The 18,497-nt window shown below is 27.9% G+C and overlaps 4 protein-coding genes and 1 non-coding gene across 7 annotated transcripts; 3 read left to right on the forward strand and 2 right to left on the reverse strand.

Moving 5' to 3' along the window:
• Nucleotides 1–250: 250 nt before the first annotated feature.
• On the reverse strand, nucleotides 251–10,652 carry LOC105255244 (dihydropyrimidine dehydrogenase [NADP(+)]). 3 transcript variants are annotated; one of them, XM_011264409.3, is made up of 16 exons: nucleotides 10,357–10,652; nucleotides 9,666–9,776; nucleotides 8,143–8,475; nucleotides 5,285–5,593; nucleotides 4,623–4,964; nucleotides 4,259–4,469; nucleotides 3,911–4,095; nucleotides 3,326–3,541; nucleotides 3,086–3,250; nucleotides 2,717–2,869; nucleotides 2,530–2,650; nucleotides 1,918–2,180; nucleotides 1,341–1,517; nucleotides 790–1,014; nucleotides 555–712; nucleotides 251–444 (listed from the first exon to the last, which is right to left on the reverse strand). In XM_011264409.3, exons 1-16 carry the CDS (start codon nucleotides 10,399–10,401, stop codon nucleotides 372–374), a joined length of 3,087 nt encoding a protein of 1,028 aa, XP_011262711.2. In that variant the 5' UTR covers nucleotides 10,402–10,652; the 3' UTR covers nucleotides 251–371. The 3 variants fall into 3 exon arrangements, with proteins under 3 accessions (XP_011262711.2, XP_025267540.1, XP_025267539.1); XM_025411755.1 differs by lacking the exons at nucleotides 8,143–8,475; nucleotides 9,666–9,776; nucleotides 10,357–10,652 and adding an exon at nucleotides 5,786–5,933; XM_025411754.1 differs by lacking the exons at nucleotides 8,143–8,475; nucleotides 9,666–9,776; nucleotides 10,357–10,652 and adding an exon at nucleotides 5,691–5,855.
• Nucleotides 6,045–7,228, forward strand: LOC112639016. The gene has a single exon (XM_025411756.1). It carries the CDS (start codon nucleotides 6,315–6,317, stop codon nucleotides 7,191–7,193), a length of 879 nt encoding a protein of 292 aa, XP_025267541.1. The 5' UTR covers nucleotides 6,045–6,314; the 3' UTR covers nucleotides 7,194–7,228.
• A 745-nt stretch (nucleotides 10,653–11,397) lies between the features above and the next one.
• Nucleotides 11,398–14,754, forward strand: LOC105255261 (odorant receptor Or1). The gene is made up of 7 exons (XM_025411784.1): nucleotides 11,398–11,495; nucleotides 11,849–12,141; nucleotides 12,912–13,426; nucleotides 13,800–13,899; nucleotides 13,973–14,080; nucleotides 14,139–14,294; nucleotides 14,589–14,754. The coding sequence occupies exons 2-7, from the start codon at nucleotides 11,881–11,883 to the stop codon at nucleotides 14,640–14,642; spliced, it is 1,194 nt and encodes a 397-aa protein (XP_025267569.1). The 5' UTR covers nucleotides 11,398–11,495; nucleotides 11,849–11,880; the 3' UTR covers nucleotides 14,643–14,754.
• Trnag-ucc lies at nucleotides 12,423–12,494 on the forward strand. Its single transcript has one exon. It is a non-coding gene; the product is annotated as a tRNA-Gly (tRNA).
• An 88-nt stretch (nucleotides 14,755–14,842) lies between the features above and the next one.
• Nucleotides 14,843–17,599, reverse strand: LOC105255241 (3-ketoacyl-CoA thiolase, mitochondrial). Its single transcript, XM_011264407.3, has 8 exons — nucleotides 17,397–17,599; nucleotides 16,855–17,021; nucleotides 16,638–16,769; nucleotides 16,142–16,406; nucleotides 15,793–15,968; nucleotides 15,490–15,690; nucleotides 15,196–15,350; nucleotides 14,843–15,137 (listed from the first exon to the last, which is right to left on the reverse strand). Exons 1-8 carry the CDS (start codon nucleotides 17,413–17,415, stop codon nucleotides 15,053–15,055), a joined length of 1,200 nt encoding a protein of 399 aa, XP_011262709.1. The 5' UTR covers nucleotides 17,416–17,599; the 3' UTR covers nucleotides 14,843–15,052.
• Nucleotides 17,600–18,497: the final 898 nt, after the last annotated feature.

The raw sequence follows: 18,497 nt of genomic DNA on the forward strand, positions 1-18,497 counted from the left end.
TCCAATAGTGTATATTGCACAAGTATGTAAATTGAATAAAATAGAATTTTATTTTGATTGTAATGTGAATTAGTCTTTATATTCTATTCTTTATATTTATATTCTTTATATTCTATTCTTTAAATTAAATCCTCTAATGACGCTAATCACATATTTAATTCAGGGTGATTTATTAACAGCAATTGCATAATCTATTAAATATCATTTATTCTATTACATAATATAAATTTTAATTTTAATTTATTTTAATTATTAATTTTAATAAAAACTGATATAACATGATAACAGTTAAATAGTCAAGAACTTTTAACAAATTATGCTAATATAAAAATCTTTGGATCATAATTGGATAATAATAATTGTTGAACTGTTTAATAAATTTCGACTGCATTTTTTAGCGGCACGCCTCTTTTAATTACATGCGGAATTGTTTTTGGAACCATACTGAAAAAAGTTAAAGAAAATGTATACATATAAAAATAGTAAAAACTTAAATAGAAAATAAAATATAAAGACAAATAAAAAGCTTTTATTACTTATTATTTAAAACTTACGTGATGCAATCAATAATCGGACATACGGACAGACAAAGTGTACATCCGGTGCAATCATCCGTTACTTTGGGGATGTGCGTGTCAGGATCGAAAGTAATTGCCTGGTATCCGGAATCTGCGCAAGCCATGTAACATTTGCCGCAATTTATGCACAGATCCTGAAAAGAAGAGTAATTATGTAGATGAGATAAATTTTAACATTAGACGAATGATTATAATTTATCATTTCACGTACATCATCGATCAAAGCAATTACTTGCTTCTTGTTATCCAAATCTCTGTAGTTGCCAATATGTATTAATGCTTTGCCGATTATGTCTTTAATAGTAGGTATTGGTGCGATAGGTTTTGGAGCTGGTCTCGTTACCGGCACGACTTTATCCAAAAGATTCGAATGAACTTTCAACTCAGCTATCTTTTGTTCGCGCAATTTTTGATATTCACCAAAATACGGTACTTTCTATAAAAAGATTTAGACTTGAAACAAAAGTATAGTAAATAAGATATGCTCTTAATAAATAATAAAAGAAAATGCACGCTATTGTATCTAATATCTTATCATATAATTTATTAATACATCATTATACATAGAATCTAATTAATTAATTTATTAATTTTATATTATTATTATTTTCAAACAAAAATTGTTTTTAACAAAGCTATATTTTCTCATCAAAACTTCATACTTAAAACTTATCCGTAGAGTTTTCTAATTTATCTTTAATTTATTTTGTTTGTGCTTATATTAAAATTTCTCGAAAAAAAAGATTGACGAATAATACTTACTTTGCCAAGAGCATGTTGTAGAGAAATAGGCTTGCCTTTCTGATGCTTAAATGTTGGTGGGCTTTGACCATCCCAGTCCTTTACCTGTTCCAGACTCTTCAAGTATAATAATGCTTTTAAACCAGTCACATAGTCATCTATTAGAGTAAAATCTTGATTTTGAATGGCACTGCAAATCTGTTAGATATTTGATTACAAAATCACTTTGTTTAAAGTAAAAAAAATTTATTTTAATGTATTTACTTCTAGCGAATGTTTAATTATCGAGAGTGTTCTCTCTCTTCTTTCTAAATTGAAATTTATATCGAATTTGTTTCGGATACTTTTTATCTAAAATATATTCTCCCGATAATTTTGACAAATTATCAACACTAAGAAAGAATATTAAAAAGAAAAAAATTTGTTATTGAATTTTCCATTATTTTTTCCATCTACTTTTAATTAATTTTTTTCTTGTGTTGCTTTAATATTTTGTGTGCTAATTACTCTAATTGTAAGTTGATAAGAAAGTAATAGAAAACAATAAATAAAAGTATAATCGAAAAAGAGTCGGAAACACAAAGAATCGTGATTATACCTGGATGACCGATGCACCGCAATGCAAGAATTGCAGAGCGACGTCGGCTGAGTCGACGCCGCCGGCGCCGAGAATTGGGAAACCAGGAAGATGTTTTGAGACCGTCGAGATGATCCTCAGAGCTTGAGGTCTAGTAGCGTTTCCTGATACTCCGCCGTACGTCGTTAACTTATTCAGACCTACTGCTGGCCATGGAGTCGCATCAGCGTAAAGTCCCATTAATCCTGATACTGTATTAATGGCGGTGACGCCATCAGCTTTGCCTGTATCAAACATTAATTAAATAATAGAATTAATTATTAAAACCTTCGATGAATTTTTATAAAAATTTAACCAGATTGAAGTTTCATATAAAGCTATTTTATATAAAGCTATTTTAAATTATTTTATATAGTTATTTTACATAGCTATTTTAATTTTGATATTATTGTAAGAAAATGAAATATTTAAATAATTGTAACATAATTATTATTTTCACAACGCTACAATTTATTTTATTTTTTGCACAGTGTATATATATATATATATATATATATATATATATATATACACACACACACACACACACATATCAATATAATTTTATATAAATTTCGGAATGATTTGTATTACCTTCGTAAGCTGCCTTAGCGATAGAAAGAATATCGGTGATATTGGGTGTCAACTTTACAAAGAACGGTATCTTGACGGCTTCGCGAACCCATCTGGAGATGTTTCTTACTAATTCGGGATCCTGAAAAATCGATTTTATTTTTTATTTGTTTCAAATTTTTTAATCTGAATAAAGATACACACGAACCTGTCCACAGGCCAGACCCATACCGGACTCGCCCATGCCATGAGGACATGATAAATTTAATTCTAAGCCGTCAGAACCAGCTGCTTCCGCTTTTTTTGCTAGTTCTGTCCAATCAGCTTTATTATACGTGCACATAATGCTCGCGATGACAATCTATGCAAAAATATATAATAAAAATATATGATAAAAATATATAATAAAATTTATAAAATAATATATGATAAAAATATATAATAAAAAATATATAATAAAAGCTTAATAATAAATTAAAGCTTTGTAAAATATCAATAATTTAATTATAAGACTATTTTAATTTTATAATTCTATTAAATTAAAATTGTGAATCCAGCAAATAGCTGAAATGTATACTTTTGAAGGAAAATCTTGCTTCAATTCCGTGATACTGCGGCACCAATAATCGGCGGTTTTCTCAGATATCAGTTCAATATTCAAGAAGCTACTCTGCTCGGGTCCATAATGATGACGGGACGTTGTGCCTTTGATGATACGCGGCGACACATTGGTGATGAGATCCTGAAAAAATATTAAAAAACACAAAGTTAGAATTAAAATATGTCATTTAAATTTGATTATTCTTTAATGAAATACCTTATCCAAGGAGAAAGTTTTCGTGACAGCAAAGGCCCAGCCAGCTTCGAAAGCACGTCGTATCATCGCGCTGGTGGTGCAAGGTGGTGCAGAAGCCAGACCGAAAGGATTCTCGAATTTTAGCCCACACATTTCAATACTTAAATCAACATCATCGATAGCGGTATGAAACTTCGGTAATTGCGGAGTTTCCGGCACTGTCAAGCCGTAAGATTCCTACATGATGATCGAAATATGGAAATATGCAAAAGTAGTCAAACTCAAGAAAATAAATCACTTCGTTGATTTTTAAAAAAATATGAAATAAAAATTTAGACAAATACAATTTTATTTAGTGTGTTTGTTATAAATTTATCAAGATAGAAAAAATTTATTAAGATAGAAAATTGTGAAAAAATTTGTTTTTATTATTTTAAATGATTGCTATATTGTTACATTAATAATAATAATAATAATAATAAGAATGGAGCTATTAGATATTTATTCGGAATTTAACAAAAAAATTCCATATTTTTGTGCGAATATTTTCTAAAGAATTTAGATTAATAATTGATAAAGAAATACATTATACGCTAGCTAACATACCTGTATGTATTTGTGCATATACCATGCGGCTGTCTTTCCGTCATTTACGGATTCCACGGTCGTTTGAGCGACACCAGCAAGATCTCCTCCGCAGAACACACCTGGTACCGAGGTCATCATCGTGTTCTCATCAACTTCCGGTAAGTTCCAACTGTTTATCTTAATTGGCGCCATGGCATTCTTCACTGTTCTCATCATAATAATAATTTCTCTTTATTGCTTTATTTTCTTGCTTTTCTTTATTTATTTAATATACGATATTGACTTATTATTATTATTTTTATATATTAATTTAAATTTTTATGATATCAAATTGATATTCTAGCCAAACATTATATTATCACTCACCAGTAGAACTATATAATCCTGATCCAAAAGCGGAAATCACAAAGTTTGTTTTTAAAACGAACTTTTGTTCTTCGTCTTCAATCCATTCGCCTTTCTCATTCTGTTCGGTTTTGCAAAATTCGATTGCGAAAATTTTTCCATTACGAAGAATAACTTGTTTTGGTGATTGAAAAGGTATAAATTCGCACTTCTCTTCCTTCGCCAAATCCATCTAAAAACAATTTTAAAATTTCAAATTTTGCTATCAAATCTTTGCTTCAAATCTTTGTATGTTTTAAACTTTGTATGTATTAAACTTTAAACTCTTTAAAAAAATTTTCAAATTATAATTTTTGTATTTTTAGATTAAAATTTAAGTGATTACCTCTTCTGGAACAGCTCGTACGTTGGTAAAACCTTTCCGAAAGACAACAAAGACCTTTTTGGCTCCACATCGAAGAGCAGAAGTGGCGCAATCGAAAGCGGTATCTCCTGCACCAAGGACGATTACGTTGCCGTAAAGAGACGGAAGTTCCTGACGTTTGCAAGCGCACATTCCTGGTTTGCTACCTTTTGCGACAGCCGGCAGGAAACTCTTCGAAGTGAAAAAGCCTATTTTCGTGGGATCCTTTTCTGTCAGCATAAGATTTTCGAAGATTGGTATATTCTTCGATTCCGGTAATCCGATTCCTAAAAAGATTGCTTTATATCCAGCATCTTGAAGAGTCTAAAACATTTTTAAATTTATTCATAATTTGTTAAAATTGATTGCAGATTTTTAGAATAATATTTTTCAAAATTCGAAATTAGAAGATTATATTGATAATCCACCAAACACCAAGTAACAGTTATATAATTGTTAGTTATAATTTCCCATTCAACAATATAATTGTTATTTAACACACAATAGTTATATAACATGTAACAGTTATATTGTTGAGTAGAAAATTATAATTAACAGTTATGATTAACTGTTACTTGGTGTTTGCTGCAAAAGATTTAAAAAATATAACAGATAACAAATTTAAATTTTTAAATTAATTTTACCTGTATCGTCAAATCATCTTCAGATAACGATCTTTCTAATTCAATCTTCACTCCTAGATCTCTAACGAGATCGACTTCGAAATTGACAGCATCATATGGAAGTCTATATTGTGGTATTTCGGAGGAACTTAATCCGCCTATATATTTTTCTTTCTCAAAGATCGTAATATCGTTGTAACCGAGTCGGGCGAGAAATGTCGCGCATGAAAGAGAAGCTGGTCCACAACCGAGCAGAGCGATTTTTGTGTTTGCATGAGGTACTGTTTGATTGGGTATCCTTATTTGAGGAATATTCATCTGCTTAAAAACCTGAAAAATATATAGACACATAAGCTATAAATTATATTTACCATTTAATTATTTCATATATAAGTATATGATTATGGATTTTACAAAGTTATTTTACCGAATGTGAGATTAGAAAGTGCAAGATTTCTGAATTATTTTCGTATGTCATCAACGCAACTGAAAAATGTACTACATTTTTATTTTAGTACATACAATTAATACAGCATGATAGCACTGTCAGCAATGTATCAGCGTTTGACACATCGTTTAAGCGATAATGCTTTGTAGTTGAATCAATCTAAACTACAAAATTGTAGCTGCTGGATTACGAGTGACAAATCTGTCGCTTCAACTATTTGTTCCAGCGACATGAAAATGCACCTTTAACATTGAAGCATTGCAGCGTTTCCAAATCAATTCATCTCAACAGTAGAATTTTACGTGAAATTTATCTGTTAAACTTCTATGGTTGAGATGAATCGATTTGACAACGTCGCAATGCTTGATTGTTGGTAGCAGTGAGCTCAGCAATTTCTGGCGGGTAAAAGATAGCGACGATTATAAAAGATGGCGATATCTCGAAACGATGATGAGTAACGTAGTTTAGCCAGACTTATGACAAAGAAAAAAGAAGAACAGGAAGAAACTGAAAATACTGTGTTGTGAAACAAAGAAAGTTGAATTTTGCAGAAGAAACAGAAGAAAAAGTTATCGAAAGATTACACATCAAGAAATATCAACAATGACTGCTATTATATTTGACCTGGAGACTACAGGGTTTGGTCCCAATGCAGAAATTATCCAAATTGCAGCTAAATATCACAATCAAGAATTCAACGTCTATATCTTCCCATCGAATAGTATACCGACAATAGTTTCTAATATAACAAATTTGTCAATTGAAGATGGACAACTGATTTTGGACAGCGAGAATGAATATCGCCGTCTTGATACAGAATCACCACGAATGGCCTGCGAGTTATTTATCTCGTTTTTGAAGAATATATCGCATGATATTATTCTTGTAGCTCACAATGGAGAAAGGTTCGATGCCCCTTTAATCGTAAAGACAATGAACGCAGTCGGATTACTCAAAGAATTCGGATCCATCGTAAAAGGATTCACTGATTCTTTATCCATATTCAAGGACCGCAAAGAATTAGCTTTCCGTAAAAAAAAAGGAAAAGGAGGATTCAGTCTATCGGCTCTTGCTAACGATTATCTAGAACCTGATAGTACAAGAGGAGCACATAATGCGGTTGTAGATGTTCAAATGCTTGATAATCTACTAAAAAAATTTGCGATAAAAGAGACAGAACTAATCAGCTGTGTTGTACCGTTCTCTTCAATTGTAAATGCTGATCGTATTCGGAAAGAAAAAGAAGAAAAAAAAAATGCTATGTTTGTCATAATGGAACCATTCGGGATATCCAAAAATATGATAAAAAAAATTGTGACTGCTGGTCTCACTTTAGATCAGCTTGAGATGACATTCAATGATTATGGAGAAGATGGCATTACTATGCTGCTAGGTGAAGATGTTGACGGAAACCCTAGAGTAACAAAAAACAAAACGATCCTACGTAAGCTCTGCAATGCTCTTCGAACTCGATTGGGCTAATCTAATTTGACGATTGCATGAAAATAAATATTTTTTTTATTAATTATAACTTCTATGATTTACATTATGTATAATCAGAGAACAAACTTTTAAAAAAATGTATTACTTATATATATTATATATTATATATTATGTTATGATATGGTATTGTTATGCTATGGTATATTCTATATATTATTTATATTAAATATATAAATATAATAATATTTGTACAATCTATAAATATCTTTTGATGTCTTCATTTCTTTCTCTAGATCTTTATTCATAAATAAGGATAATTATTATTATTCAATTTGGGAATCAATAAATTATAGCAAAGGTTTTCGAGCACGTAACATTCTTATCAATGTTGCCGAATAAAATGCCATATGAGCAAAATTCAAAAACGTGTCGTCTCTTTAACTCGTAATATCTCTCAAAATATATGAGTACTTCGATATTTTATTTTTTACGTATTACATATACATTAATTTTATATATAAAAAAATTTCTTCCCAAAAAATACTCTAGAAGTATATTTTTTCCAGTCTAAACGAAATTTTTCACTTTTCGCCCTATGTATTTTATGTTAAATAACTTATATAACTTTGAGTACATGTAGCATCTAGGTAAGACATTTTTTTTAAAGAAATGCTCTATATTTATCTTTGTAACTAAAAATTTCAAGTCGAAAAATAATAAGTGCTAATAAGCTAACATGTATTAAGTCAAAAATTAAACAAATATTAAATTAAATTTTTATAGAATAATTTTGTAGAATTTGATATTTAAAAATTTTATATGCAAAATACAAAAAAATGGTTTTATATATTTTAATTAAAATTTATAAGCATTAATAAATTATTCCTATATTTTGTCACTACTTTATATCCCAATTATTTACTTTATATCACAGTTACTAAATTAAGTATTGTTATTATAAATTATTATTATAAATAATATTGCGTACGTCCATTGCAAAGTGTTGAAGGCCGCCGATGTTGATGGGTCCCTCTTCGGTCGCATATAAATTGCATCCACCCACACAAAGGTTACTGGTCGGGCAAACCATGCCACAGGTAAGTCCGAGAGGATTGTCCGACAGGATCGCCTTGGCCGCACCATAGTAATTCTTGTTGGAGATAGAAGTGATGAAAGACTTGATGTCTAATTGCGTGGGACAGGATTTTTGACAAGGTGCATCAACGCACTTCAAACAACGCGCGGCTTCTCTCAATGCTCCACGTTCGCTTAAAGTAGTATGCTTGATATCGTCGAAATTCTTTGTCAAAGATACGCAACTCTGAGAAAGAGAAAAGAAAAGCTAATTATAAAGATAAAGAAAGCGAGAAAAAAAAGAAATTTGCAATCAAAAATTCAATATAATATTCTTTACAACATATTTTAAAAATTAAAAAATCACAATATATCCTGTAGGCCATATTAAAAATTAGTAATTTAAAATTTAAAAACAAAATGTTTAATATTTCTTTATGTAATATTAAATTTTATTTCTTACATGAACTTTAGTTATATATAATACAAATTTTTTAATATTGAGAATTAATATTGATTTTAGCAATTTTATCAAACTCTTTCGTAAATATTTGATAAAGAGTTTGATAAAACTCTTTATAAAATATCTACAATAAATGTTTTCATTTTTAAGATAATAAAAAAATGCAACATGATTTAGATCTTATTCGGCTCTCTTATTAAATTATTTTTATAATTTATATTGAGTTTAATTTTTTGCTATGTTTCCTATAATGCTAAAGTTATTCGCTAATTAAAAAATACAATGAGAATCTAATGCAGTTATACAATAACAATACAAGAAAATATATAATGAGAGATTGTAATCTTATCAGTGGATTATTGTTTTCTGGATAAAATATTCTTCAAAACATCACGTGATACAATTGATAATATTAACATAAATTGTTCGTATAAAACATTGCTGAAATTAATGATCTCAATATAACATAATCTAATAAAATATTATAACATATCTAAGATATCTAATAAAATATTATATTTTATAAAAAATAAAAAAAAATATTATATATTTATTTATTATAAAAAATATCACTTTTTTACCTAATATAGATTTAAATTATTTTATTAAAATAAATAAAAAATATTAATATACATATTCTTTATTTATTTATAATTAAATTATTATTCTTTCTTCTCTACGATATAAATAAGGAAATATAACAATATAATAATGATATAAATTGATATTAATTGTATATATATATATATATATATATATATATATATATACAATTAATATCAATTATATATATATATATATATATATATATATATAATTATATAGTGAATTGTACATATATGTATATATATATATATACATATATGTACAATTCACTATTTCATTAGAAGCGAGCTTAGATAATTTATATCAATTTTATATCAAAGTAATTGTGACTCAATTTAGATAAAATTAATTTAATTTAACCGACTTACATTACATTTTTCATGGATATTTCTTTTCCAATGCTGTTTGTTCTGCTTAGTCAACGTTGATGGCACGAGAATTGCATGATATTTGGACTTTGGATTAATGCTCAGTATAGCCTAAAAGATATAATTCGATCTTAGTCAATCATAAAGATAAGATTAGCAATATGTTATAATTTCTGTCAATAAAACATAATTTTAATTAAAGAAATAAATAAAAGCAATTTGAAAAATATCCTCATTTTGAGGATAAAAATAATAAAAAAATAATGAAAAAACAATGTCAGATTTACAAAGATATAATAAATTTTTGTAATTACTCTTTATGTAAAGATACATAAAAGAAAACTGTATAAAAATATAAAAAAAAAAGATAAGTTAAAAATAATATATATATCAAGAATAAATGCATATAAATATAATAAATGGAAAAAATAAGATATATTACATAATTTATATAATTTAAAATAATAAATTACATAATTTATTTGTAGAAAAAGAAAATTTTGTTTTAAAACTGAATGTTTTTTCCGAGGGCCCGAAAGAAAACCAATCCGTCATTGGTCTGACATTCCAATCAGTGAAAGTTCGGATATCTTTTCAATTTTTTGAATTTTAGATTTAAGAAATAATTAGAAATCATTAGAAAGATCATTGACGTACATCATTATCACTCACATCGAAAAATCTTACTTACTTCGATATCAGGAACATCTTTGCTCAACACAATGGATGATGTCATTTTTGCGCAGCACGTATGAAGTTATATGGAATTTTATGTAACAATTTCATACAGCGTATCGACACTGGAAAAACCTCATATAGACAGCTGAATTGCGATGAGAGGCAAGATTGCAAAATGACAGGTAACTGAAGCAACTCGCTTCGAGTTTACCTGCTACAAATATTAGAATCCTCCACACAACAGTTCACTGTACATTTCTATTTAAACTGATGATAAACTGTATTGACTCCGACCAGTTGCCGTTTCTGGTTACTCCATATACTACATATACAATATATATCTACATGCTGCTCAAGATAATCTTTATCTAAAGTGGCTTGAAAAATAAAAGTTTTAATGATATGTACTTAATTGTTTACATTGTAAAGTAATAATTTATATATTTTATATTTTATATATCTCTTATAATATCTTTAATATTATTTATTATATCTAGAATTTTTATGTTTAGAATGATAAAAGCCGATTTTTGTTCGTAAAAAAATGTAAATAGATTCACGTATAAATATTATTGCATTTATATTTATATAAAAATAATTTGTTTTAAAAATCTTCAATCTTCAATCAAATTTACAAAATCTTAATTTAAGAAAAGTCATTTATCAATATTTGTTCTTCACTTAATAATAAAAACTTTTTGATAATTCAAAAATAACTGTTATTATTATTGGCACTGTTGAAATGTCAATATCGTACAACTGTCACATCGCACAAGAGAAATTCTACTTGCTTTGTATTGTCTTCTTCCGTAAAATTACAAAGGGGACTTACATACAGATAGATTACTTTTGTAATTGCACACAACATAATAACTCTAATAAGCCTTACGATTTACAAATAACATGTGCATGATGAAAGCGGAGCGTCGCGATTGATTACAAAGACAGCGTTACATCATACTATAATTAATGTCATTAGAAGATTCTATAGAATTTCAAATTAGAGGATTGTGTCTACTATTACAAGAGCTTTCTAATTTGATTGATTCGAAACTTCAAGAAAGGAGGCATTTTCGATTGGCTATTGAAAGCTATATTCTCTATGTCTTTGTACATTGTTACAAACGTTAAGCGTTAGTTATAATTTTATAGGTAAATATATTTCTTACATTTCTTAAATATAAAAAATACATAACGTAACGTTATACAAACATAAATTACACCAATACGACTTTTTTAACAATTTACTTCTAATTAATTTGTAAATAATTATAAAATGGTTTTATAATTTAAAAATAAAATTAATATCCTAGCGCAAAATATTTGTCAAGTTTTAGTTAAACTAATTTAAGTATAAAAAAATAAGTTTAATTATATTAAATTAAATTAAAAATTAAGATAATCGTATATATAATATATGCAAACACAGAGAAAATCGATATTTGGAATAATTTTATATTAGAACATAAGTAAATCACAATCATTGCTATAAAATTAAACTATAGGTATTCATGACTTTCTATTGTCCAATTGGAAAATGATAAAAAAACGAGGAACAATTGAACCGAATTTTCACTTAAGAGTGAGCCTATCCATCATCTACTTTTTGGGCACCTGGCCGCCACACGCAAGCAAATACCGGATTTTATATCTGTTTTATACTATTTGTAGTTTTATTTTCCTCTTGGGTATCTTGCTTGCCTCCGAAATAGCAAATGTGATCGCTAACTGGGGAGATATGTCGAAAATAGTCGCATTTGCAACTATATTGATGACGAATTCTATTCACGCTTCCAAGGTCAAACGTGGTCATTATTAATTATGATTTGCTAGTAGAATGTATAGTATTACAAAGGATTCAATCATTGTATGTATTTATTTATTTATTCATTTTGTTATAATTACATCTTAATTATATATAAAATATTTTTACTTTAACTTTATCGTATATTTTCATTATTAAGTGATAATAAATGTGAATTATAATTTTCTAATATCTTTATATTTAAAATTAATTATTACTTATTTTAGTTGTTTTTAAATATATGTCTAGCACTTAACATAGAGTTGAATCAAGGTGCGATGGTGGTGTAATGGTTAGCATAGTTGCCTTCCAAGCAGTTGATCCGGGTTCGATTCCCGGCCATCGCACATCAATTTTTTTTACTCTTTTTAATATTTAATAAGATCTTTCGAGTAATTATAACAAATCCTTCTTAAAAATATTAATTTCTAATAATTTTTACAAGTTTAATATTTTTCTATTATTATATAAATAATCTTGTAACTTATAATTTTATTATTGTAATTATAACACATTTTGTCATTATATTATATTATATATTAATATTTATTATAAAAATATTATATATTAATATTTATAAAAATATTATATATTAATATAATATAAAAATATTTATAAACCGTTTTAAATTTTTATTTAATTTTTATTGATTTATAATATTAATTACTTTTTATGTATATATTTTATATCATAAATTACTATTTATATTTATATATGATCAGATAAATTAAGAGAGAAGAAAATAAATAAAATATTATCTCTAGGTGTTCATTATTCTTCATCGTCAAGGACGGATACAGGCTCTCCTGGACATAGCTAACAGTCCCGCATTCAAGCGCCACGACAAGAAGTATCAGGACCTCCTCACACGCTATACATGGAAAGGCATCTTTCATCATGCGGCTTATCAGAGCTTTGGTACGATAGCGGTATTCTGTTGGGGTATCACCCCAATTGCCGATCTGATTGCCGGTCGTTCACGTCGATTGCCTGTGGAAGGATGGTATCCTTACAATGTAACGAGAACACCAGCGTTCGAGATTACCGCAGGACATCAGGGCATTGCAATCATAATCGCTTGCTTCCACAATGTAGCACTAGACACGCTGGTCACAGGTTTAATCACAGTTGCCTGTTGCCAATTGGCAATCTTGGAGCGAAATATCATATCGATAGATAATCAAAAAAATAGGCAGGGTGATAAGAACAAATCATTTCTAGAAGTCTTGTCCTATCAGCAACTCAAAAAATGTATTATGCACAGTAATATGATATTCTTGTAAGTTAAGATATACGAATATGTTCAAAAATTTAATAAAAAAATATCGTAAAATTTAAGCATGGATAAATTTTTGATTATTATGGATGAATTATATTAAATTGAATATAAAAATTATATATTAAATTGAATAACAGATATGCACATGAAAAGAACGTAAAAAAAATTAAATGTGAAAAAAATCATGATTTTTGTTGTATAATTATTTTGTGACTTGTATGCAAAATATTTAAAATAATTGGATAATTTATTACAAATTTAATGCAAATGTATCTTACCATAATTATCGAAAATAAAAGAATCAAATTAATTATTTGTTTGTGCAATTTAACTTTGTACCAAATAATTAATTTACATATACATTGATTTGCAGTTTTACAAGGGAGATTCAAGATATCTTTAATATTATCATCTTTTTCCAATTTCTTTCGAATTGTATTATCATTTGCCTGATCGCTTTCAACGTGTCACAGGTAGATTTAATTTGTTTCAATCGGTCTACGTACGCTCGGTTTCAACATCTATTTCTGATCTATTGTGCTGTAGATGAAGGTTTATATCCCAGCAGTGCTGATCGGCTTAGTGACATACATGTGTTGTATGACATATCAGATATTCATTTTCTGCTGGCACGGTAATGAGTTACATCTCCATGTAAGTATGTAAACCGACTTTCGCGATTAAATGCAAAAAAAGCACTCATGATTTTTAGAGTACACGTATAGTGATGGCCGCGTATTCGAGCAACTGGTTCTCCAATAATGTAAGTTTCAAACGCAGCTTACAAATCATGATGTTAAGAGCTCATCGTCCATTCACTTTGAGCGCCGGTAATATTATGTTATTGTCATTGGATACTTTCGTAGAGGTTCGTAGTTTGTTAAAAATCTTTCATAAAGTATTTAAAATAATATTCATTCAAGAATCCTCTGAAGATTAAAATTTTTTTTAGAATCTATAAAACATAAATAAACATCAATTAATTCTCAATTCCATGATTCCATGATTTCAGAAATTATTTTAACAAAACACATACATTGAAGTTTTTATTGATTTTAAATATATTATTCAAACCTGTATCAGTAGTTTTAAAATTGTTTTTAATGTTAAAGTAATATTTTTAATTGTTTGTAACTAAGTTAATAATTTTCATGTATTTTAGATATTACGGATGTCCTATTCTATTTTTACAGTACTTCAAGGTTCTACTATTTAACGATGAATTCATCGTTAATAGTATAAATCTTATAGTTACATTATGTTTTCTTGAGATTACACAAGTTAAAAAAAATAATATTAATATGCTTAGTTTTAATTAATATTATATATATTTATATCACTCTGTATATACAAAAATATATGTAAAAACTTTGTATATGAAAATATTTTGTATGCTCTATTTGTGTATATAACTATAAATTATTATGTATTATCAATGATAAAGAATTATTAATTTTGTATGTTTATTATCAACGATAAAGAATTATCAACGATAAAGAATTATTAATCTTGTCTGTTTGGCATTGATAAATTTTATCGCGTACTATTACTTTTTTTATTATTTCGCGATATTTGTTTAACATTAAACTTTTCGAAGAAATTTAGTAAATCAGTCTTTTCAGTTAATTATAGCGCTTCTACCATCACAGCAATGCCTTGGCCGCCACCAATACAAGCGGAACCGATAGCAAACTTTCCAGCCTTCCGCCTCCTACAAAAAAATGTAGATAAAAAAACATACTCATATTAACAAAAATATACTTACATACCTAAGTTCATGCACCAAATGAGCAGTGATCCTGCTACCAGAAGCTGCCAATGGATGTCCCAAAGCAATAGCACCACCGTCCACATTCAATTTATTTAAATCAAGATTAAGATCCTTTGCACAAGCCAAAGTTTGTGCTCCAAATGCTTCATTGATCTGTGAAACATAACGTAATTAAGACATAGCAAAGTAAATATGAATCTTAATCTACTATATCGTATATTATTTTTCACGCTATTTATTTTTGCACTTTTATTAAAAAAATTTAAAACAAAATTGAAATTAAAAATTTCACCTCAACCAGTTCTATGTCATCAAGTGTTTTGCCCGTAAGATTAAGCAAGTTCTTGATTGCTGGTGCGGGACCAATTCCCATAATACTTGGTTCTACCCCAATAATGCTATATCCAATCAAACGCGCCAATGGTTTCAAGCCTTCTGTCTTGATTGCTTCTTCGCTTGCTAAAATAATAGCACCAGCACCATCGCAGATTCCCTGAAGCAAAAAAAGAATGTAATTAAAATAATAAAAATTTAAAAGAATACAATATACACAAATATTGCTATATATATGAATTAAAAGAAAAAGCAGCATTACCGATGCAGAACCAGCTGTTACTAATCCATCTTTTTGGAAAACTGGTTTTAGTTTAGCAAGGGTTTCTATTGTTGTTTGTGGACGCGGATGCTCATCCACATTGACAACTGTATCCTGTTTCTTAATTTTTACCTGTACAGGAGCTATTTCTTCATTAAAACGACCCGCATCATTAGCTGTAATATTAATTTTTTTATTAGACACTTTTAAATTAGAGAAATTTTAGAAGCTTTTATTAAAAAAAAAGATAAATTTAATAATAAATCTGATTTCATTCTATTTATTTAATTTAATAGATATAATAAATAAAACTATTCATATTAATAAATAGGATATTATTGATATTTACCAGCTTTCCAGCGCTGTTGACTACTTAAGGCAAACTGGTCAACTTCCTCTCTCTTTAAATTATATTGAGCACCTAGTTTTTCTGCAGTTATACCCATTGGCAAATTGCAATAGGTATCAAGTAATCCAAGCCAGAGTGAATCTTCAAAATCATGTTTTTGACCCAAAACAGTTCCATAACGAATGTTTCTCACAACAAAGGGAGCTTGACTCATGTTTTCTGCACCACCCGTTAAAACAATTTTTGACTCTCCTGTTAAAATGTTCTGTAAAAAATTATACATGCTGCTATAATAACTTTAATTTCCGTGTATTTTCTTAGATATATATTTATAATTAATATTTATAAATGCAATAATTATTTTATATATTTTATATATTTTTGGTATTATATATAAATTTCTCTTTAAAATCTTTCTCTTTATATTATAATAACGTTGTGCGTGTACTATTTTCACAAATTAAATAATATTTTAAAAGTTGTGTTCTAAACCAACCTGAGCTCCACTAACAATTGATTGAAAACCAGAACCACATAATCTATTTACACCAAATGCTGGTTTTTGTAATGGAATTTCTGATTTTAATAAAACATGCCTTGCTAAAAAATTCCCATCAGAAGATGATGACTGCAACAAAAACGAAGATATATCCAATTTATAATAATTGCAAAAGCATTCATAATTATCAATTGTTATAATGTAATATACTTACTGTCATGACATGTCCAAATATAACACTGTCTATCTTCTCTGGTTTTAGACCTGCCGCTTGAATTGCAGCAGTTGAAGCAACAATTGACAAGTCAGTTGCACTTTTATTCACAAATATGCCACCCATTGTACCAAATGGGGTGCGCTTTGCAGCAACAATAAAAACACCTGTAAAAAATTTCAATATCTTAATAATTTAAAAAAGAGCAAAACTTATATACATATCTTTTTTCTTTTTAAAAAATTAGGGCATGCAATCAAAATAAATAGAGATATGTATGTATAGATACTACTCTATATGTTTAAAATATGAAATGATATGTATGTATAGATACTACTCTATATGTTTAAAACATGAATTAATTTGTTTTTAAATAATACACAGTGAAAACAAATGCAGCTTTAAAAGACAATTCTATTTCTAAATTGCGCATGCTTAAATCTCGCGATTCTTTGCAAGAAAACTCTTTCTCTCGTGCTATCGATATACATATATATTATAAATTAAAATAAAAAATATTTTTTCTCTCGATTTGCATATACCTTTTGTTAAGACGGACATCGTGGCAAGATATTTTCGTTTCTTTACGGATCTCTAGAATCTAGAATGCGATATCGTTAGGTTGACGAAACACTCTTGGAACTGTTTAACGGAAATTTTATGAAAACAATAATATATTCACTCGTACAAGATTAAAGTCCATCCGTATATTCCGTATATATTAGTCAGCTGGTGTTTATCGAAACATATGTGCTACATCATGGATGATCGGGAAGGGGGCGAATTGCCATGTTAGACTTTGACATTTCCACGGACGTTTTTTTTGTTTCTTTATCATCTCGTAGATATGTACATATATTTTATATGCATGTAAAAAATTAAATGGCATTCGATAAATCATGACAATGAAATGCACAATTATATACATGCTACTTTTATATTAAAAATACTTTTCCTAAACTATGCAATTCAATAACTGATTCAATATTTTTTTTTTACGTTATTCCTTTTAATTCGTATTGTCTCCTCCTTTATTGTACTATGATTTATTCAGACACCTTGTATATATGTTGATAATGGTTGTAAATAACTAACACTACAATATTCCAGTTCTTTTTCACAACATTCATCTATTATCTTTTGTCATAAACATAATTAGACTATAAATATTAAAAATGTAGTTACAAGATCTTATCATATCACACACTTCAAATATTGAATTTTATGTGATTTGCTTATATTTTACTACAAGTTGCTCCTCTTTTTACATAGTTTTTGTTGCAATTACAAACTTTTTTAATGATAGATGTATGTAGATTTGATTTAATCAAAATCTTTCAGCAATTTTATATCTCCAATATATATTAATAAATTTTTAATTGCGAGAGGATGATACACATTACTTACCTGTTAAACAAATACAATTTTTAGAAGAAATATTTTAATCAATATTTTACATTGTACGCATTATATATTGTATTGTATACTATATTAGATATTTATTTAACAATTTCTATTTCAGTCCAAGAAAGATAATATTACATCTTATTACTAAATATATAACCATAAGACTTAATATTTACAATAATTATTAATTTTGGTGATGTAATTATTTTGCAATCTAATCAAACTTTGATATAAAC

Source organism: Camponotus floridanus, unplaced genomic scaffold (genome assembly GCF_003227725.1).
Source record: "Camponotus floridanus strain SB8 unplaced genomic scaffold, Cflo_v7.5 scaffold43, whole genome shotgun sequence".
Classification (NCBI taxonomy): Eukaryota; Metazoa; Arthropoda; class Insecta; order Hymenoptera; family Formicidae; genus Camponotus; species Camponotus floridanus.